The sequence below is a fragment of the Cnephaeus nilssonii genome (genome assembly GCF_951640355.1).
Source record: "Cnephaeus nilssonii genome assembly, chromosome: 18".
In the NCBI taxonomy this organism is placed as follows: Eukaryota; Metazoa; Chordata; class Mammalia; order Chiroptera; family Vespertilionidae; genus Cnephaeus; species Cnephaeus nilssonii.
The window spans coordinates 52,418,485-52,441,600 of record NC_137089.1 but is presented as its reverse complement, the minus strand read 5'-3'; the positions used below and the strand labels follow the sequence as shown (position 1 = coordinate 52,441,600).

At 39.9% G+C, this 23,116-nt stretch overlaps 1 protein-coding gene across 1 annotated transcript; it reads left to right on the top strand.

The window, feature by feature from the left end:
• Window positions 1–8,705: 8,705 nt before the first annotated feature.
• Window positions 8,706–15,917, top strand: PKIA (cAMP-dependent protein kinase inhibitor alpha). The gene is made up of 2 exons (XM_079796584.1): window positions 8,706–8,882; window positions 12,016–15,917. The coding sequence occupies exons 1-2, from the start codon at window positions 8,732–8,734 to the stop codon at window positions 12,093–12,095; spliced, it is 231 nt and encodes a 76-aa protein (XP_079652710.1). The 5' UTR covers window positions 8,706–8,731; the 3' UTR covers window positions 12,096–15,917.
• The last annotated feature ends 7,199 nt before the right edge of the window (window positions 15,918–23,116 follow it).

Sequence of the window (23,116 nt, the reverse complement as noted above, 5' to 3'; positions counted from 1 at the left end):
TTTAATCTGCCTTTAAATAACACAGCACTTAAATAATAAAGTGTCTTTTCTCCTCTCCAATCAGACGTTAAATATTAGTACAATTGGCTCTTTTGTAAAACTGGATACCAAAAAATAGCAGCATGTTATCTTGTTCATATCTAATACTACTGTTTTGTCATGTCTAGAAAATTCTAATTATAGCAACATAAACAGGGAAACGCTAGTGAAGATTCAAAGCCCGCTTTTGGTAAATTGTCCAGGTTTTATTCTGACTCGCTTATTTTTATAAAGCCAGACTGTTTGCTAATTACTTCTTTTTAAGCCTCTGCTAGCTGCTGACATTTATTAGAATTTTGGTGACTTTTATAATTTTTGTGTGTGGTGAATATCTGTTTAAAAACATCACTTGGCAACAGTTTCCCCAGAATTTCTAAGCAAAACTCCAGGTCATTATACAGTGGCATATTTGGTGTAACTGAAGAGCTAAGTCTACATATTTATTAACTGAAAGAAAAAAATAACATAGCTGCCATGCACGTAAAAATAACTGTTTTTGAGCACATAATCAGAATTCACTAAAGAGTTATAACATGGAGAGAGAAAAAATATATAGAGTTCACAGCATCTACATATTTTGTATAAAAATATAATTGTATTCCTTCATTCTCATATTTCTACACGTGCTATTTATCAGTTTTGTTTTTTTTTTTTTTACTGAAAATTAAGTCTATTGCCTGGAGAAAGAAAATGTAATAAAAATTAAATACTTCTACAATAATAACTATAATAATTATAATAGCTACTATAAGTGAATACCCAGTACTTAGTTTCTATGTTCCCTTAAAGGTTTAATAGTGGGTGCACACCAGTCTAGCAAATACATTTCATAAATGCTTAAGGGAAGGGGATGTCTATAGGAATGAGCTCTTCTCACAGTCACCATTATTATCTTTCATTCTATTCAACTGAGCGGTTGAAGTTAATCAGCAAAAGTGGGTTCTTTTCAGATAGCAATAATCCTGGTAAGAGCTTTTTCTATTTTTTCACAAGGTAAATATGAGAGTCATCAAATAAAAACCAACACAACCTGGGGAAGTGATTAAACATGGATATCAAGTGAGAGAAATGAGTAAAAGATGCTCCAACATAATGTATCCATGAGGCCAGTTTTCTCTATTTGTGTGTTTTGTCGTTGTCTTGTTTTGCTTTATTGAATTTGAAGTGCCTGTGCAAAACCAAGTGAAATACCTATTCAGAAATTCCCCTGGTGTGTGAGAGCTTGTGAGAACAGTCCCAGTAGAAGATGCACATTTCTGCATTAGCCATAGTGAAGAATTAGATGCCTTGGGATTAGATGACTTATTCAAGTCAGGAAATGAAGAAGGTCAGGATTGGTCCTTAATTCCTACAAAATGTGCCCTTATTTCAACAGGTGACCCTAGAGAAATGTGAAGAATACAAATAGGATGGAACCAGAATAGTAAGATATCGTGGAAGCTAAGAAAGTGACAGCTGGTATTTTTATCAGCACCTCCCACCATGTGCCAAACATTGTGTTAGCCTCTTCAGATACATAATCCAAATAAATTCTCATAGCCACCTTGACTAAGTATATTTATCACTATTTGTAGATGAAGAACTGAATACAGAGGGATTAGACATAGCATAACAAGTTAATGGAAAGTCTAGGTTCAAATACAGATAGATCTGATTCCTAGAATAGTAAACGGGCCTCATTATTTGCTGTATATTCGAGGGGAGAGTTCCAAACAGAATGTAGCTGGCAGCCTCAAGCATTGCAGAGAACTCAAACAGGACCAACCCTCACAAGCATCGTTACCATCAAGCTGTTACTTAATATTAATAAAGATCACTGCAGTGATCTGTAACAAAGTAGTCTACATAAAATATACTACATAAAAGCCAATAAAATACAAAAATTATAAAGGTTTTGTTCAAAGAAACTGAAAATAAAAATAGTTGAATCCTTTAGAGAATTTTAATGAAGGAAAAAGATTAGTCAGTGCAAGGATGAGTGAAGGTTGAGGAAAGGTTATTTGTTTGAATGGTTTGTCCAACATTTTTAGTTAAAGAAAACATGAACATGCATATAAACTTAGGGGGAAATCCAGAGGAGAAAGGAGACTCAAATTACTGAGGAAAAAAAATGGATGAAGCAAGGTACTATGGGAAGTGATAGGAAATAGAATTGGCAGTATGCTTCCGAAAGAAAGAGGTAGTTCATCTAGGAAAGAGAGACTAGTGATCACAGAGAAATTGTTGGAGAGGAAGAGATTTAAGAGAATTTGCAACAGATGTCCTGTATCTTCTCAGAAAAGGAAGATAAGTCATCTCTTAAGGCAGGTTGTGTCTGGTTGTGTGGACAGAAAGGGTTTGGAATCCTTCCCACGAAGACAAGCTTAAGGAAGAGTCAACTAGAGGTGAACAAAAGAAGTTCCCAACAACTCAGAGTGTTTACTAATAATAGTGTCACAAGTTTCTAGTTGAGCCAATTGGCACAATTTTGTGACTTTTTCTGGTAACACTAGCTACCCAGAAATAAGATCAGAGAAAAGGCACCTCGCTGTTTTCCCAGGTGAGGCTTAGGAAGGTCGAGGTCACAGAGGGACTTCTTTTTTTAAATCCTCACCCAACGATATATTTTTATTGATTTTTAGAGAGAGAGCAAGGGAGGAGAGAGAGAAGCAACAATTCGAGAGAAAAATATCAATAGGTTGCCTCCCATACGCACCTCAACCAGGGAACAAACCTGCAACCTAGTATGTGCCCTGAGCAGACACTGAACCTGCAAACTTGGTGTATGGGATGATGCTCCAACCAACTGAGCCACCCGACCAGGCCCAGAGGGACTTCTTGATACTAATTAGAAGCTACATGAGATGTTGAACAATTGATCCAGCCTGGACCTAGAGGAAACTAAAATAAAAAGAGTTAAAATAATTCAAGATATGACCTAATTCACTAAGAGTAAGAGGAAAAGAAAAAGAATAGGTGGTTATGGCCACAGAAGGGAAATTCCAAGTTCAAGATTTTAGAAACGAGCCCTAGCCGGTCTGGCTCAGTGGATAGAGCATCAGCCTGTGGACTAAAGGGTCCCAGGTTCGATTCCGGCCAAGGGCACATGCCCGGGTTGTGGGCTTGATCCCCCACAGTGGGAGACATGCAGGAGGCAGCCAATCAATGAGTCTCTCTCATTATTGATGTTTCTATCTCTCTATCTCTCTCCCTTCCTCTCTGAAATCAATAAAATATATATTAAAAAAAAAGATTTTAGAAAGGAGGCATTGAATGATCATTGCTTTTACACCTTCACATGAGGTGCAGTTAAGGAGCATGCCACCCAGCTGTCTCCCTTTCCTTAGGAGAAAATGGAAGGCCATGAGGCTGAGTGATTTTCCGAAAGTCACTCCATGACCCAGTGGAAGAACCAGGACTAATTTTAAATAAAATTATAACAACTATTAAATCATATTCCCACAAAAAAGAATGGTGGGTATAGTCGAGGGAATGGAAACCAGTGTTATCCATACACAGTCTCAGTAAAGCATGTAGTATACACATACTTCTTATTTCAAAATTGTATTATACGGTTCCTCCTGCTCTCCCGTTCCAGCTTCCTCTTAAAGAAGAGAGAATATAAAGTTTTCTGCAGGTTGAATTGCAGCTCCCTGCATGTGCACTGGGAGAAGAACGCAGCCTGCAGGAATGGGCTGCCAACCTCAGGTCCACTTTAATGGCATCAAGTCATCGCAGAGTGACAGGGTGTATGTCCATGACGCGTGGGGTCTACTATGTTTGCGTCCTCCCTACTTCTTATGTTTTGAAAATATTCCTTTCTCTTGATGAGTGCTATGAGTATTTATTCTTAAACTATAGTAAAATGTAACTGGTACGTTTAGGAATGAAGAAAATTGTGCTATTTTAAAGTTCTGTTTAAACAAGTTAACCCAACAGAAATGCATTATTTCATCTTAGTATCTATGCCTCTTTTGACCTCCAGGGAAGGATATAAATTTAAACATAGAAAAGGAAATGAAAGATCTGCATTTGGTATTTTTGTGAACACACATGTCTCTTATTTTACCTTGAAAATCGTTTTCTTCATTATGTCTTTTATTTTCTTTATTGTTGAAAGTATTACTGATGGCCCTTTTGTTTATTGTTTATGTTTTTCTATTGACCACCTTCTCCCCACATACTCCTCTCCCAGCCTTCACCAATTTATTGTCTGTGTTCATGGGCTATGCATAAGTATATCCATGTAAGTTCCCTCGTTAATTGCTCCCCCTCCACCCTTCACCCCTACCTTCCCTCTGAGATTCGCCAGTCTGTTCCATGCTTCTATGTCCCTGGATCTATTTTGTTCATCAGTTTATTTTGTTCATTAGGTTCTACATATGAGTGAGATCATGTGATACTTATCTTTCTCTGACTGGCTTATTTTGCTTGGCATAATATTCTCCAGGTCCCTCCATGTTATCTCAAAGGGTACGAGATCCTTCTTTTATACAGCTGCATAGTATTCCATTCTGGAAATGTACCACCGCTTTCCCCCCACTTGTGCTGCTATGAACACAGGGGTGCACACATTCTTTCTGATCGGTGTTTTGGGTTTCTTATGATATATTCCTAGAAGTGGGATTGCTGGGTCAAATGGCAGTTCCATTTTTAATTTTTTGAGGAAACTCCATACTGTTTTCCACAGTAGCTGCACCAGTCTGCATTCCTACCAGCAGACTGCTACATAAGATGTCTGAGATGTTGCTGCCTATGGTTTCTTCTAAGATTTTTATGGTTTCACATTTAGATCTTTTACACATTTTGAGTTTATTCTTGTGTATGGTGTAAGTTGGTGGTCTAGTTTCATTTTTTTTTTTTTTTGCATGTACCTGTTCAGTTTTCCCAACACCATTTATTGAAGAGACTGTCTTGACTCCATTGTATGCTCTTGCCTCCTTTGTCAAATATTAATTGAGCATAGTGGCTTGGGTCAGTTTCTGGGGTTTCTGTTCTGTTCTTGTGCCAGTACCAGGCAATTTTGAGAACAGTGGCTTTGCAGTATTACTTGATATCTGGTATTGTGATCTCTCCAACTTTGTTTTTCTTTCTAAAGATTGCTGCAGCTATTCAGGGTCTTTTTTAGTCCATATACATTTTTGGAGAGTTTGTTGTAGGTCTGTGAAATGTGCCATTGATATTTTAATAGGAATTGCATGGAATCTATAGAGTGCTTTGGTTAGTACAGACATTTTAATGATGTTGATTCTACCAATCCATGAAAATGGTATATTCTTCCACTTGTTTTATCTTCTTCTATCTCTTTTCTCAACATCATGTAGTTTTCTGAGAACAAATCTTTTTGCCTCTTTGGTTAACTTTATTTCTAAGTATCTTATTTTTTGTTGCAATGGTAAATGGTTTTGTTTTTTTGGTTTTGTTTCTCATTCTGAGAGTTCATTATTGGTATATAAAGATGCCACTGATTTCTGGGTGTTAATTCTGTATCTTGCTATGTTGCCGAATTCATTTATTAAATCTAGTGGGGTTTTTTATGGAGCCTTTAGGGTTTTCTAAGTACAGTATCATGTCATCTGTGAATAATGTTAGTTTTAATTCCTCCTTTCCAATTTGGATGCCTCTTATGTATTCTTCATGTCTGATCTCTGTGGCTAGGAGTAAGAGTGGTGAAATCGGACATCCCTGTCTTGTTCCTGTTCATAGGGGAAATGTTTTTAGTTTTTTCCCCATTGTATGATGTTGGCTGTAGATTTGTCATTTATGGCTTTAATTTTGTTGAGGTATGATCGCTTTATTCCCATTTTGCTGAGAATTTTTATCAAAAAATAGGTGTTGGATTTTGTCTAATGCTTTTTCTGCATCAATTGATATGATCACATGATTTTTGTCTTATAATCTATTTATGTGATGTATCGCATTTATTTATTTGCGAATATTGTACCAGCCTTGCATCCCTGGGATAAATCCCACTTGGTCATGGTGTATGATTTTTTTAATGTATTGCTAATGAGGATTTTAGTATCTATGTTCATCAGGGATATTGGCCTACAATTCTCTTTCTTAGTAATGTCTTTATCTGGTTTTGGAATTAGGATAATGCTGGCCTCACAAAAAGAGTTTGGAAGTATTCCTTCTTCTTGAATTTTTTTGTAATAGTTTGAGGAGGATAAGTGTTAGTTCTTCTTTGAATGTTTTGTAAAACTCCCCTGTGAAGCCATCCAGATCAGGGCTTTTGTTTGTTGGGAGATTTTTGATTACTGCTTCAATTTTATCAGTAGTTATTGGCCTATTCAGTTTTCTGTTTCTTCCTGATTGAATTTTGGAAGATTGTATTTTTCTAGGAATATGTCCATTTCATCCAGGTTGTCCAGTTTGTTGAAGTATAGTTGTTTATAATATATATATTTTTTATAATCCTTTGCATTTCTGTGAGGTCAGTTGTTACTTCACCCGTGTCATTTCTGATTTTGTTTATTTGGGTCCTTTGTCTTAGTTTGTTGATGAGTCTGGCTAGAGGTTCATCAATCTTGTTTGATGAACCAGCTCTTGGTTTTATTGATCTTTTGTATTGTTTTTTTAGTCTCTATGTCATTTATTTCCACTTTGATATTTATTATTTCCTTCCTTCTACTTACCCTGGGCTTTTCTTGTTGTTCTCTTTGTAGTTCTTTAAGTTGTAGGGTTAGGTAGCTTATTAAAAGTTTTTCTTGTTTTTTGGAGGTAGGCCTGTGATGCTATGAACTTCCCTCTCAGAACTGCTTTCACTGTGTCCAATAGATTTTGGATAGTTGTGTGTTAATTTTCATTTGTTTCCAGGATATATTTTATTTCTTTCTTGATCTCTGTGGTAACCCATTCATCTATACATATAAAAGCCTAAGTGACCATTACAGCCAGACGACTGGACGACCACCTGTAGCTATGACATGCACTGACCACCAGGGGGCAGATGCTCAATGCAGGAGCTGCCCCCTGGTGGTTAGTGCGCTCCCACTACCAACCTCCCACAGCCAGCCAACCTCCAGCGGTCCCTCCCCCCAGCTGACCCCGATCGATCCCGATCCGGGACTGGGAAAGACGGCCCCAATTGGCCCCAATCACTGGCCAGGCCCCTCCCATGCACGAATTCCTGCACCAGGCCTCTAGTTGTTTAATAACATGCTTTAGCCTCCATGTGTTTGAATGTTCCTGAGTGTTTCTAATTTCATGCCATTATGACCTGAGAAGATGCTTGATATTATTTCAGTCTTCTTGAACTTGTAGAAACTTGTTTTATGTTCTAACATGTAGTATATCTTTGAAAATATCCCATGTGCACTTGAGAAGAATGTATATTCTGTAGCTTTAGGGTGAAATGTTCTGAAAATGTTGGTTAATTCCATCTGATCTAGTGTTTCATTTAGGATCACTGGTTCCTTGTTTATTTTTTGTCTAGATCTATCCAGTGATTTCAGTGGAGTATTAAAGTCCCCTACTATTATTGTATTGCTGTCAATCTCTCCCTTCAAGTCTTCCAGAAATTTTAAAATATATCTGGATACTCCTGTATTGGGTGCATATATGTTTAGCAGGCTTATATCATCTTGTTGTATTGATCCTTTTACTATTGTGAAGTATCCTTCATTATCTCTTATTATGGCCTTCACTTTGAAGTCTATTTTTGTCAGAAATGAGTATTGCCTTTCCAACTTTTTTCTTTTTCATTTGCCTGGAAAATTTTTTTTTCATCTCTTCACTTTCATTCTGTGTGAGTCCTTTTTCTGAGGTGGGTCTCTTGTAGACCGTACATATATGGGTCATGTTTTCTTATCCATTCAGCTACCCTATGTCTTTTGATTGGCGCATTTAAGCCATTTACATTTAAGGTTATTATTGATAGCTACTTATTTGTTGCCATTCTTTCCATTATGTTTTTCATTAGGATGTGTATCACCAAGTTTGTTCTAGAAAATTCACTTTGACTCTTTTGTAAAGCTGAAATTTTATTTCAAAGATTTAGTCAAGAAAGATTGTTATTCCTCTCAAGCAATAGCTTCCCAAGGAGCCACATGGGAGCTGTCCTCCTTCATTGGGGGCAGTATTTGATTCCTGTCATTGTTTAGAATTGCTGGTCATAGCATTGCTGATGATAAAAAGAAAACTGGATTTTGCTCAGTTTTATTATTGTTCTTAGACTTTCTGCAGACGAGGCACTAGCTTACTTCTTACCTCTAGGATGGACCACTTCCACCTCCCCCGAACCCCCTCGCCTTGGTATACAACTGACCTCAAATTCCCTTCTCTGAAGTTGAAGGCTGACTAAAATGGCATTAGAGAAGAATTTTATGATCTAAACCAAGTGGCCACTGTCTATGGCATGTGAACCAATTCTGGCCCTATGCTTATTTTTGTAAATACAATTTGTTTATTATATTTGTTTAACATTCTATCTTCGACTGCTTTTGCACTACAACCACAGAGTTGAGTAGCTGGGACAGAGACCATATGTCCCTCAAAGCCTAAAGTATTTACTATCGGGCCCTTTACAAAAACATTCCCTGACCCTTGATCAAGAAGCAAAGCATTGCTTGCTTTGTGGACATGTAAGCAAAACAGTTATTTCACATCCATAATTTATCAAGTGTCTTGCAACATTATATTTACCTGCTAATTTATGTGTGTTTTTTTTGCTTTTGGTTTTTAGTTCCTGCTATGTGGATATTTGTTAGCAATGACTGATGTGGAAACTACATATGCAGATTTTATTGCTTCAGGAAGAACAGGTAGAAGAAATGCAATACATGATATCCTGGTCTCCTCTGCAAGTGGTAACAGCAATGAATTAGCCTTGAAATTAGCAGGACTTGATATTAACAAGACAGGTGAGTTGTTTGATACGCATCTCTCTATGAACATAGAATGATGTCGGCATTTCACCAAGTCAGATTAAGGCACCTTTAAAAATAGTCTATAGAGTTATAAACAGTCTAACTCAGGATAAGAGTCAGGGACTGATCTCTTATTCCCACTCCATTTTCAATGACTTCTCTTTACACAATTTCCCATTCAAATGCTCTACAATAATAACAACTATATCCTGGCAAACAAAATATCACTAGCTAAGAATTGTAATTCTTGAGTATTTCAGCTTCTTTTAGTTTATACTCAACAATATTGCTACCCCATGTTTACCTTAACTTGTTAACAATCACCTACTTAGCCATTTATAGGATTATGCTAAACCCAGAGAATTGTTCCCAGAAACTCCAGAACAAATCATCTAGGAAGTCCCAAACACCATGGGGGTCAAATTCCTCATCTTGTGTTTACCAGGTGTACCGGTTAATAATGCAGATTTTTTCAATAGATGGAGTTACAAATATGTTGATATATATGTGATTTGATATGTATGCTATTTTGTTGTATTGACAGCAAGCTTCAAAACTTCATATGTAAAATTTTCTGAAGGTGTTAACATCATAGATATTTGTACGCTTAAAAATGTCAAATTTCATGCCAAAAAAAGATCATTTGCGGGAAGTTTTAATTCATTACTTTATTTTGAAGAAAAGTGCTGCTGAATACTTCAGGAAGCTTATGGTGAACATGCTCCATCTCAAGATACTTGTGAATGCTGTTTTAAACTTTTAAATGCTTTAAAAGTGTCTTTCAATATGAAAGACAAAGAACATCCAGGTCAACTGAAAAAGTTTGAAGTCCAACAATTACAAGCATTATTGGATGAAGATGCGTGTCAAACTCAAAAACAACTTGCAGAAAGATTAAATGTAGTTCAGCAAACAATTTCCAATCATTTACAAGCAATGGGAAAGATTTTAAAGAAAGGAAAATGGGTGCCACATCAACTGAACGAAAGACAAATGGAAAACCGAAAAGTCATCAGTAAAATGTTGCTTCAACGGCACAAAAGAAAGTATTTTTTTGCATAGAATTGTGACTGGCAATGAAAAGTGGATTTATTTTGAGAATCCCAAATGTACAAAATCATGGGTTGATCCAGGTCAACCATCAACATTGACTGCAAGGCCAAATCGCTTCAGAAAGAAGACAATGCTTTGCGTTTGGTGGAATCAGGAAGGTGTGGTATATTATGAGCTTCTAAAACCAGGTGAAACGGTTAATACTGATCACTAATCAATTTGAACCATGCAAACAACCAGAATGTATCAGAAGACACGGCAAAGTAATTTTGCTTCATGATGATGCACCATCACACACTTCAAAACCAGTTAAACACACGTTAAAAGATCTTGCCTGGGAAGTATTAACCCACCCGCCATATTCACCAGACCTTGCTCCTTCAGATTACCACTTGTTCCGATCGATGGCACATGCACTTTCTGAGCAGCACTTCAAAACATATGAAGAAGTGGAAAATTTGGTCTCTGAATGGTTTGCCTCAAAACAAGAAAAGTTCTATTGGGACGGTATCCACAAATTACCTGAAAGGTGGGGGAAATGTGTAGCTAGCGATGTACATTACTTTGAATAAAGCACTTTTGATGTTTCTCCTGAAATTACCGTGTTTTCTTTGATTACAAAATCGCATTATTAACTGGTACACCTAGTATGCAACAAGTTTCATCTTTAAATATTCTATTCCCTTGCAACTGCCCTAATCTGACTTCATTCCTTTGGTTTCCAAGAACATCTCCTTTTTATCAAGTTCTTGTTGCATGCTAATCTGCACATCTTAGTTTCAGGACATCTGGACATCTTGGGCGCCTAGTCATTGCTTTATAATGAAAGTAGTGTATGAGAATGATATATAATGTTCTTGGGACCCCTTTAGAATGAAATTATTTTTTAATGTAAAATAACTACTTTTAATTTCCTTAAAGTATGGTATATGGTGAGATGTTTTGTGTGTACTTATTTATACTAAAGGAGAATTCGCTTTTCAACATTTCCACCTAAAGAATGGACCAGCCCACTTACCTCTAACCATTTGAATTATGATAACAAACCCTTAGCAAACATTGTTATAATTTACACTAGAGGCCCGATGCACGAAATCTGTGCAAAAGCAGGCCTTCCTTCCCCTGGCTGCTGGCACCAGCTTCCCTCTGGCACCCGGGACCTGGGCTTCCCTCGAAGCTCCAGCTTCATCCGGCTTCGTCTGTAAGGACGTCTGGTCTAATTAGCATATTACGCTTTTATTATTATAGATGATTGCAACATCCCCAAATATTTTGTCCATGAAGTCATATTGGTTGCTTAGTAATGAACTACCACAAGCAAATATATGTATCTTTGAATCAAGGATTGCCTATAGCTTGCCCTCAGGTGAAGTGACCTACATGGAGAGAAAGCCTAGTTAATTTCAGTGTTTGCAGCATCACTAGCTGGAATTGCTGCAGAGGGTGCAGTGAGGAGGGTGGTTCTATTGGAGCTCTGTGTGTGTTCTCCAAGGGCAGGCTGAGCCATCACTGCTGTGTGACAAGAGACTGACCAGCTGGCATAATGTCCTTTCATCTGCCACTGTTGCTTTTAATGTAAAGTAATGAAACCTCTGAGAAACCAGCGGGGGTTATCATCAAGTGCTATAAATGATGTAAAATGCATAAAAAGTCTTAAATTAAGAAAGTCAGGAATAAAAGGGGAAAATTGCTCCCCACTTCTGATTTCGGCCTAAAGACACTTATGATTTCTGCCCCCCAAAATCCTTTTTAAAAATGAGCACCAGGACCTCGGTGTGAGATTTCCTAGTTACTTACCAAAGGCGCACAAGATCACTAACCACTGTGAAAATTCAGTTATTATTTTGTTTTTGAGCCAGGCTGTACCAAGGTCACAGAACCAGAATTAGCCAGCCCACTTAAGCTATTTTCTTGATGGATAATTAATTACCAAGAAAACACACTTTTTCTATGAGTATTTCAGACTTCTGGAATATTTCTTAGATTCCCAGTGTGATATGCCTATGCCGAGAGTGGTAAATATCAGCGATGGCTTTTATTTTGCCTTCATCCTTTGTTCCATTGTCTCTTTCAGAAGGTGAAAAGGATGCACAGCGGAGTTCGACAGAACAGAGTGGGGAAGCTGAGGGGGAAGCAGCCAAACCCCAAAGCTAACAACACCCCACGCTGATCTTCCTCAGCCTGACGATGTCTCAGGTCTCCGGGCCTGGCTGGAATGCATTTGTGTCCACGAGGGACAAGGGGAGAAAGGGAATGGCTGTGCCACCCAGCAGGAATCTGCTCGCTGTCCCGTTAGACATGGGGGCAGAGGCTCTGGCCGCAGACAGACCTTTCTCCACCTCTGTCCTTAGCAATGGCTGAAGTCACGTGGCTTGTGTCTGGATGTCACCTTGTACGGATCCGTGCACTTGACCACATGACGAAATGCTTGTAGACGGTAGCAGCAACCTACGTGATGATTCTCCCCGTAGCATCTGGCCCCTCACAGTGTCAGAGGATTTAATTGTGTCTAATTGCAAAGGGTTGGTTGATCCCAGAGTTTAAGTATCTCTGGCCCAAGTATTCACCCAGTGAGAGAACTACCCAGAAAGCACTGTTTTTAGCAACTTGTGTTCGTGTGTTCCTGCTGTGTGACTTACACTGTTTTGTATTGTATAATATAGATGCTCGGCACTGCCCCCTTCTTTGATTGCTCATGAAAAACAAAAACAATGTACGTTACTGTGAATTTTTATACCACTCATTTTTAAAAGGGCTGCCTTCTTTTCTTCTCCAGAGTGTGGTGGTGTAGACAGGATAGAGCACACTTTCTTTTTAAAATTAGTCTTTCCCCTTGATTCACTGCTGATGAATCGATGAAGACTAACAGATTTATCAGGACGCCTTTGCTTTTATGAGGCCAGAATTTGGAAATATCCATTAATGTGAATATTACCTGAATTGAGTTTGTTTGGTGTCTGCACAGACCAGAATTCAGTCTGCAAATTCTGTTTTATTCCCAAGTGCAGAACTTTTCCCAACTAATACTTTTATTTATAATTATGAGGATTTTGGAGAATGAGGAAGGTGGGAAAGAGAAGCCAGGATAATACAACTGGAAATGTTTTATTCTTATGGAATCAAATTTCTCACAATTCTGTATGCTACTGTTTAAATATTGAAGACAGCTTATCTCCAGGGAGATGAGAAAGTTGGAGAAAATGATCTCCTTGCAATCACGTGGACACCAATCACAAAAGTAAAGCCCTCGTGTTGTGTTTTTCTTGTCTTTTCTCAGCCCTATCAGACCCAGATGTTATTATGCACTTTTTAATGTTTCTAAACTTTTACTAATAGCTAGTGTGAATTGCATTCTGATATAATCATCATCATCATCATTAGAAGCTAACAAAATCCTCATTAATACTGTTGATGGCCTCAGCTGTGTTTTGACCTCATGGTTCTTATTTGGAAAGTTTCTGTGAGCAGTGTAATCCCTCTGGTCAGTATTATGAAGTCATTTGTCAGTGGTAATAAATAAGGACCCAGTAATATGCGATTGGCTCATGAGTTACTGGACAACAGGGAGACCCTTTATGATAAAGAGCCCACTTAACTGTCCTTGAGGTCTCAGTACAGTCCCATGTGAAGAGGGCTAAACAGCATTTCAACAGGTAACTCTATAGGAATACCAGGAACTCAGCCTTCTTTTGTATTTGCAAGCAGGATGAAAGGTTAAGCCTGTCCTCATCCCCCCACCCCTAACAGTCCTTTTCAAAGGAGAGGGATAAAGGCATGGATGTTGCTTGGTCCTCAGGCATAGATTCCTAGAAAAAATGTTAATAGTGTGAATCTCTCAGAAAATAGAAGAACAATGAGCTTTCAGAGAACTTTCTTCTATCTAAACCATTAGGGTCCAAAATGTCCACTTAAAATTCAAGCAAATCTACCTGTGAATGGACTTCAAGTGGGAAAGAGGTTTTTGAGGCTATTTTAGACAGTCATTTGGTATCCATTTAAACTGCCCAACCCATAAAACCCCCTTTTCAATATCCTCATTTTACTATCCCCTTAGTTTTCTTGTGATTCTAGGTTAGATTCTCTTCACCCCTCAAGTTGTGGAATCCCACACTGAGTTTGTGTAATTTTGTAAAGTTTAGGACTAGTGCTGAGTATTTATGGGGGGTTGATATTCCTATGTGATACACTATGATTAATGCATGTGGCGTCCTGCCTGTCTTTGAATATATAATAGTGCTACACTGTGAAGTCATATGGAGCTTTTGAATTATTTTGACCTCTTACTGCCACTTTGTCTGCTGTATTCAAAACCAGAGGCATTCCCAAGAGGAAAGATAAAAATCCACTTTCCAATTCATCTCCTTTACACATGTTACTCAGCAAAAGTTCACAGTATCTTCCAGATCTTATTACAATATCTTTGATGTGCAAGTCAATAATACACAAGGAACTGCATTTTTAAGGAGAGAAGGAAAGGGTAGGAAGGCACTGGTTGATAATACACAGTGAATGCCCATTAACGAACCAACATGCTTCCCAGCACACATTCTTCCATTTAATCCTCAAACAATTCTACTTAAGAGGTAGTGTTATCCCATTTCAGAGATTAGCAATATAAGGGGGAACGAGATACAACTTTTCAAAGCTTAAGAGGCTATCAATGATGAGATTAAGAACTGCACCTGTCTTTGTCTGTCTAGAAGGAGCTTTCTCCCGCAGTCATAAAACAAAGCCAACAACAGAGCATGTGTTTCCAGATGGGAGCGAGTTGACCTCCACATTTTAGAAAAGGAAACTGAGTTCCAGGAAGGGGACTTGTTTTCCTCAAGGTGACCTGTGTGAGTAATGACAGAGATGTGTCTAAATCATGGAACGTGTACTTTTTAAAGAAAGAAATTCAATTAGCAGTTATTTTTGTGTGTTATACTTCCCAAAAGTTATTTTTCTGGCATGTAGTCTATAAATTTAGCATGGGTCACATATTTTTTATGCCCCATGCTACCCATTTTGTTTACCTAGAAATATGACAGTTTCAGTTTCTCGATTCGTTTGCAACAAGTGTGAACTTACTGAATTTAACTTTTATCGATAGTGAGCCTCCTATGCCAGCATGTAGTTATCATAATTCATTGAAATGTTTTGACCAATAGGTAACAGGTATCCTTCCATTTGGGGGCAATACCCCCAGAGCTGCACGTGGCGGTGCCCTACCCTCGAGTCTTCCTCCGACCCAGTGGAAACGCACCGTTTTAGAGGATGAGTGACACTGCTATTTCTCTCCAGAGAAGCAGTATAAGGTCAAGAAATGTAACCGCCTGCGGATAGCAATGCTCTGTGACACCTCTAGTAACAGGGAGAAAGTGTACGTCATGGGGTGGAAACAGGAAAGGGTCTATGATTTATGGGATCGCCATGGGCCCTCAATTGTACTTTAATGACAAGTGGCAGCCTCTGAAGTCATTTGTGAGCTCGTATGACTTTTGTACTTAGCAATGTTGCATGCTCACATGATTGATATTAAAAGTAATGCATTTTTCTGAAATGTGCAGCCTACGAAGAGTGTTTATTGAACGCACGCACATCAGGTGCTTGAGAAAGTGCCGAGGGTGACAAAGGAGAAATACAAAGCCTCAGCCATGCTGTGGTGGACGCATCCACACTCCAGCTTCACCTTTTCCCGGCTTTTACTGCAATGATTTTTGCCTCCATTTCACCAAGGGAGCCTGCTTCCTGAATTTATCCTCTACCAGAGCCAACTCTTACATTATAAGCCCCAACATCACTCCTGTGATGCTTACTTGCTCATCTGCAGGCAGCAATTTAATATCAGAAGAAAGACGAGTGTTTACCAGAATCTCCTGAAAGTTTTTACAACACTCCCTCCTCCACCAGCTCACATGTGGATACATTCACTCACAACACTCTCTTCCCTTGAGCGCATTCCTATGCAACTTTGCTATCTTTCCTCCACCCTCACTCCCAGCAACTGGAGAACCAGAGATCTAGAAGAAGTGTAAGTTTCCCAGGTGCACCTGCCCTGTTTACTCCACCAAAAAGTTTTGAAATACAGTGCTCACAGACACCTAGGGCCTTACTATATTAGAAGTAAAGTCTTGGCGTAGAGGAGCAAAGAGAATTTAACTGCTTTTATCTTGCTACTAGGGGCCCGGTGCACAAAATTTGTGCACTGCAAGGGGGGGTGTTCCCCTCAACCCAGCCTGCCCCCTCTCACAGCCTGGGAGCCCTCAGGGGATGTCCTACTGACGGCTTAAGCCTGCTCTGCAGGAGGTGACCAGGCTGATCAGGGGAAGGCGCCAGCCCCATCACCCCGCTGCTGCAGCAACTGCCGGCCACCGCAGCCACCAAGGTGTTTTTATCAACAGACTCCAGTCCCTTCACCAAGAAAAAATGACAACTTTCTTTAGGCATTTTCAAGATGTGTCTTTCATAGGATATGACCTTCCTTCCTTCCTTCCTTCCTTCCTCCCTCCCTCCCTCCCTCCCTCCTTCCCTCCCTCCCTCCCTCCCTCCCTCCCCCCCCTCTCTCTCTCTTTCTTTCTTTCTTCTTTCTTTCTTTCTTTCTTTCTTTCTTTCTTTCTTTCTTTCTTTCTTTCTTTCTTTCTTTCTTTCTTTCTCTCTTTCTTTCTCTCTCTTTCTTCTTTCTTTCTCTTTCTTTCTTTCTTTCTTTCTTTCTTTCTTTCTTTCTTTCTTTCTTTCTTTCTTCTTCCTTTCTTCTTTTTTTTCCCCACCTGAAGATAAGTTTCCACTGATTTTTAGAGAGTGTGGAAAAAAAAGAGAGAGAGAGAGAGAAACATCAGTGTGAGAGGAATACTTTGATTGGTTGCCTCCTGCATGAGCCCTGACCTGGGCCCCGGCCAGGGAGGAGCCTGTAACCTAGGTACATGCCCTTGGTCAGAATCGAACCCAGACCCTGTGGTCTGCAGGCCGAGGCTCTATCCACTGAGCCAAACTGGCTAGGGCAGGTTATGACATTTCTTAGCCCTCCAGCAGCGGACCTTCGTTTTTTCCTCCAGGAGTGAGGTGGAAAAACCCTAGATCACCTTCTTGGATTCTTATTATCCAAGTTACCAAGAATACTGCAAGTGACGGCATACAGGGAGCTTAGCCAATGAGCAGTCAGAAAAGGTGTTTACGCTTGAACCGGTTTGGCTCAGTGGATAGAGCGCCGGCCTGCAGACTGAAGGGTCCCAGGTTTGATTCCTGTTAAGGGCATGTACCTTGGTTGAGAGCACATCCCCAGTTGGGAGTGTGCAGAAGGAAGCTGATCGATGTTTCTCTCTCATCGATGTTTCTGATAGTCTATCCCTCTCCCCTCTTCTCTGTAAAAAATCAATAAAATATATTTTTTTAAAAAAAGAAAAGAAAAGGTGTTTCCTCTGCAGCCCATGCGCAGAGGATCCCCTGCATTGTGTCCACTGTGCTAGGGGCATGTTCCTGGCCCCCAAGCCCAGCGGCCACGGGTTCACTGTGTCCGCTGGATTGGGAGGCGTGGACCCTGCGGACACAGCATGCAGTAGCCGCCGAGACATGCCCCCCAGCCCGGTGGACACAGCAAACGCGTGGCCGCCAGGGGCCCGCTGGGGGCACACCCCCGAGCCCGGCAGCCCCGCATTCGCTGTGTCCGCCAGGCTTGGGGGCGTGGACTTGGGCCGCTTGGTGCGGGCGCACGCACAAGCGGCTGCGGGGTGGGAACTTCTGCTGTGGCGATGCAGCAGAAGTTCCTGCCCCACCCCACAGCCGCTTGTGCTTGGAGCCCAGGACCCGGGCCGCTTGGCACCAGCACCTGTAGGCCACTCCTGGCTGGGGGCATTCTGAGACCTCAGCGGCTCAGGGCCTATGCATGGGCCTACAGGCTCGAGTGGCCTGTACGCCCGAGGATGTTCCCAGGACCCAGGCCACTCGGCACCCGTGTATGCAAATTAATCCAACATCTTTGTTGGGTTAATTTGCATACCCATTCCTGATTGGCTGGTGGGCATTGCAGAGGTATGGTCAATTTGCATCTTTCTCTTTTATTAGTGTAGATTCTTCTCTTTTCATCATTTATCCCACATGCAGGCAGTACAGATTGAGCAGAGACTAAAGTGGGATGGACTCTGGAAAAGGCCAGCATCACACAGCACTCAGCCTGAGTCCAGGGGAGACCTTGAGCCAAATGGGGCAGAAATAACTGTAGACCTTTCTGTTCATCTTACTGAGGTCACAGGATAAACACTACATAGGGCCGTGGGGCAAACTGCAACAGTGCAGCAAGTTTGCATCCCCTCCAGTGTCTCTTCTCTTGTGTATTGGTTTGCATCTGTCTGCTCCAGGACATGGGGATTGGGATCCTGGCCAGCTCTCATTGTTGAGTCAAAAAGAACAAAACTACCTGACTACAACTGGTTAACTGTGGATGCTTCCCACATCCTGTCCAAGATTTAGAACCTCACTTGAGGTTTTAAAATCATATTTTTTTTCTGACCTTAGTAGTTCTGTTAATTATCCTTTACTCTTCACCAACTTTGCCCTCTTCCACAAATATACTCAAGTTCCTTTCTTTCTTTCACCACTTATATTTCTCAAAATAGTAACCTATGCTTTCTGTCTTTATGCTTCTCCTCCTTATTTCTTATCTTTCTGCATTTTGACTTCCAATTAAAATTTTCTCATTATGAACGACATCTGCAGTAGCTCCCAGACTCTCAGTAATTGTCACTGATGCCCTGGCCACTGTGGGAATGAAAAAGAGATGATGGTACAGAGGACTCAAGCTTCACCTAAAATAAAATTTAATGATTTTATTGTTTTAATTGATAGCTGCGTGAATGGATATAGCTAAATAATAAAGTCTTCTTAAGGAAGGAATCTACATGTCCCAAGAAAAAGTGCATTTTCTCCTCCAAGTTCACATCTTCCATCAAATGTGGGTGTGTCCTTTCCCTTTGCCCACATTCTCCCCGTTAGGTGGCTACAGACTCAGATCTTGCGGTGCTCATTTCTTCGTGGGGCGGTTGCCATGTGTACAGGCTCTAACCTGGATGCGGGCATCTGAATATGGGCCCTGTTCTCTCCTGATGTTTTTGAGTTCTGTGTTCTATTAAACTCTGGGATAACTGCCAGTGATACATCACTAGTTCCTCTCAACAGCAGCCACGTACCAGCAAAAACACTCTGGCCCCAGTCCCACTCCAGTTCTCTGAATGAGATCTAAACAAGCATAGCAATCCCAATGGCCCTCTATATTAGAGAGTTTATATATGTTTTTCTAGCCTACCCTATGGCATATAATTCTGTTCACATGGGATTTTTTTTTTTGAGATGCTTCATTTGCTTTCCTATCCCCCCACCCCGACCCGCCAGATAATTTTGTTGTTGTTGTTCCTTTCTCTTGGGCAGTTTCCCACTCTTCTTGAGCAGGTCCTCCTTTTCTACCTCCCCACTAACTACTGGGGTTCCCTGGGGTTCCATTCTTATTTCTTTTCTCCAATCCCACTCTTCAGATGACCTCTTCCACTCCAACATCATCAGTCACCATATTTACATGATCAATCCATATCTTCATCTCCAACCCAAAGCTCACTCCTGATCAACTGACTTATTGGATAGATCAACATGGATTTCCCAAAATTATCTTAATATTAAACATTCCGACACTAAATCCAGTATACGATGCCATTCTTCATATGTGTTTCTTCATACGCTACAGGTCTCATATGACGGCAGCACTGCTTTCCCAGCAACCTCAACTCAACATTCTGAGTTTTCTTAACTCTTCTTCCTCCACTTTTTTTTCAGGCCATCAATTCTAAGTCTTAGCTACTTCTTGAAACAGCCCACTTCTTGTTGTCTACACTTCAACCTTTTAAATCATCACTTAGCTAATATAATACAATGGCCTACTCGCCAAGGCCTACCTCATTTGGCTTTCTATCTATCTTGCAACTAGATGTATCTTTCTAATGCATAAGTGATGATTTCACTCCTCTATTTAAAAAAATCCTTCAATTTAGCCAGATAAAACTTTTTTAATATAAGTGTCATATTTTATATTTATGTAACTTTGTGCTCTGTGTTAGCTATTTTACTGTTCATAAAATCTTCTTCTTCATGCTTGTTGGCAAATTCTCATTGATCCTTTTAGAATATGTTTTCCCTTTTTTTTTAGAGCCTTTCTGAATTGTATTCCCACTCCCAAGCCCCGCCCTAAGAAGTTAGCTGTTCTATAATTCTTGCTCCCCTAACACTTGCTAGATCACAACTATTTGTTTACATGTGTGTTTCTCCAACTAGAATATAAGCTCTTTGTATCTTCATTGTCTATTAATACTCAATAAATGTTTGTAAATGAATGCCTGCCCAACTGAAGCTCCCGATATAGCTACGAGACAGAAATCACACACAAATTAAGAGAAAATGCAATTCAGAGATAAAGTTGATAGCTGAAAATAGTGAAGACTGTATAATATTGCACTATGGAGGCAACTTGATTTCTAGCTCTCTTTTATAGTTTATGCCATAGAATCATTATTTTTAAATTTGATTCTCAAATTGTATGCTGCATGTTTGCACATACACACAGAGATTTGATCTGACTTATATAGATGAGATGTCCAGTAGGATAATGTATAAATAAATGAGCCAGTCAATGCAAGCCTGATAAAGGTATTTCTTAGCATTCCGTAGTGCGAATTCCCTTCAGTTTGCTGGACTTGAAAACAGCTAAAAGAAGGAGATTGTATCTTAGTCCCCTGGCCTAATTAACACATTAGCCAGACAAGAAGATTCTGGAGACTTTTGTGGTTATTGAACAAAAGGACAGTGGAGTTACTAAGAATATGCTTTACAGAAATACACTCTAATTTACTTTAATAGCCTAAAGAAATGGGAGTTCTGATAGAATATGATGAACTCAAATGGCAGGAATCCATGGGGGAAAATAATTGGAAGAGATTACGGAATATATTTTTTCTATACTCAAGAAAGGATACTAACATATATGTATAGAACCTGAAAATCTTTGTCCTAAATATTCTGTCTATAGGAAAACACAAAAAAATAGTGGCAATGGAAATAACACTGGAAATCTAACAGGACTAAAGAAGCCTTATGTGCATTTTGACTCTGAAACTAAGAAATAAGAATGGCCAAGTTCATGATGGAGGTTCTCCCAAGAGAACACAAGTTTGCACTTGGGCTTCCGTGATTCACTGTACACATTTCTGAGTAGGACAGCATGACCATTATGACTTTTTACTCAGATGATTCCCAGGCCTTTGTAACACAGAACTAGGAAAAGAGATCTAGACACAGGTCATAATGATAAGAGAAAAATATATTTTATGAAGAATCAGTATCAGAGTTGTTCTTCGTTAAGGACAAACCAAGTAAAGGTTCAAGCAGATTAAAAAAAAATATTTTTGCAAGTGAACTAAAGTCACACAATAAAAGGGCAAAAACCTAGAGGGTAAGAAAAAAAATGAACCTGAGGTTTCTAAAAGAAAGTTTGGGAGGGTTGACAAGTAAGAGATTTTAATGAAAAAAAAAAAAAGTCAAAGGTAATTGAGAAGGAGAGAAAAGAGTATTTTTATAGGATGTGAACGAAATCTTCTTTAACATTCTTAGACATATATGCATACATGAGACTTCTGAATGTGGCTCCATACAAAGACAGGGCCAGGTGACACCCTCAGGTTTATTACAGTGTATTAATTTAATAGTAATGGTAAGGCAAGTACACACATATACAGGATGTCCCCAAAAATGTATACACACTTTTTTCTTTTTTCTTTTTTAAATTTATCTTTATTGATTTCAGAGAGGAACGGAGAGGGAAAGAGAGATAGAAACATCAATGATGAGAGAGAATCACTGATTGGCTGCTTCCTGCACATCCCCTACTGGGGATAAAGCCCGAAACCCAGGCATGTGTCCTTGGCTGGAATCAAACCTAGGACCATTCAGTCCACAGGCTGACGCTCTATCCACTGAGCCAAACCAGCTAGGGCTACACACTTTTTTCTGATCGCTCAATATTTCTTTTCAGATTTAATCTATTAGAATTAATAATTATTCAAAGTGTATATACATTTTGGGACACCTTATATATGATAAAGGTCTATGATGAGCACTAACAGATGAACATGGAACATGGCATGCAGATTCTGGGAGGAAATATTGCTCAACAAGAAAGATCATGGAGAAGGATACACTGGAATGATATCTTGAAATATTTATTTCATTGAAGAAACAGAGGTTAGACATTCTGCCTAGAAAAAAATAGCATAACTTGAGGTACACAGGTAGAAAAACATGGGTCATATTTTTCAAATAATGCAAGTTGGCTAAAGCACACTACATGAATGCTAAGTCCAAGGAGAGACGATGGAGCAGGTGGAGGTGTAGAAACCTGAGACACTAAGGAGGACCTGGAAGCCTCGGTAGCTGATGAAGGTCACTGAGGACTCAAGACTGTGCCCAATAACCCAGCCACAGTGGGCAGAGCAGCTCCAAGAGATCACTCATGGTGAAGAGTATGAGCATCGGGCAAAGCCTGGGCACAAAGACCCTAAGACACATGAGGTCCCTGCCAAGGAGCCTAACAGAAATGAAAGAATTCTAAGAGTGAGAGAGAAGTCTTTGAAGATAGGCTAAGGGCTTTGAGGTGAAAGGCTGCACAAGGACTTATTCCAAGGTTAAGACTCCAGGAGCTGAAAAACCCCAATGCAGAGGGAATGTGAGCAGCAGCGGAGATGCATCCAGCTTGTGCACACAGGACCCTCCCTGTCAAAGCAGCTGCTGCTGTCCTTTACCCATGCTTGCTACTGGTGCGCAGTCGCACTCCTCGGTTTTAAAGGCACCACATGTCTCTGCTGACAACATATATATCTTTCATACAGCTCCACAGGAAGGGGGGTTGAAGAATCCTTCATATTTTCTCAGGGTAACAATAACTGTCAGGTTCTGAACACATTTGGAAGCTTGATATATATATATAATAAAAGGCTAATATGCAAATTGTCCCCTCAACCAGGAGTTCGACTGGCAGGCAGGCCGGCCAACTGCCCATGTCCCCTCCCCCTGGCCAGGCTGGCCGGACCCCACCTATGCACGAATTCATGCACCGGGCCTCACACACACACACACACACACACACACACACACACACACACTGA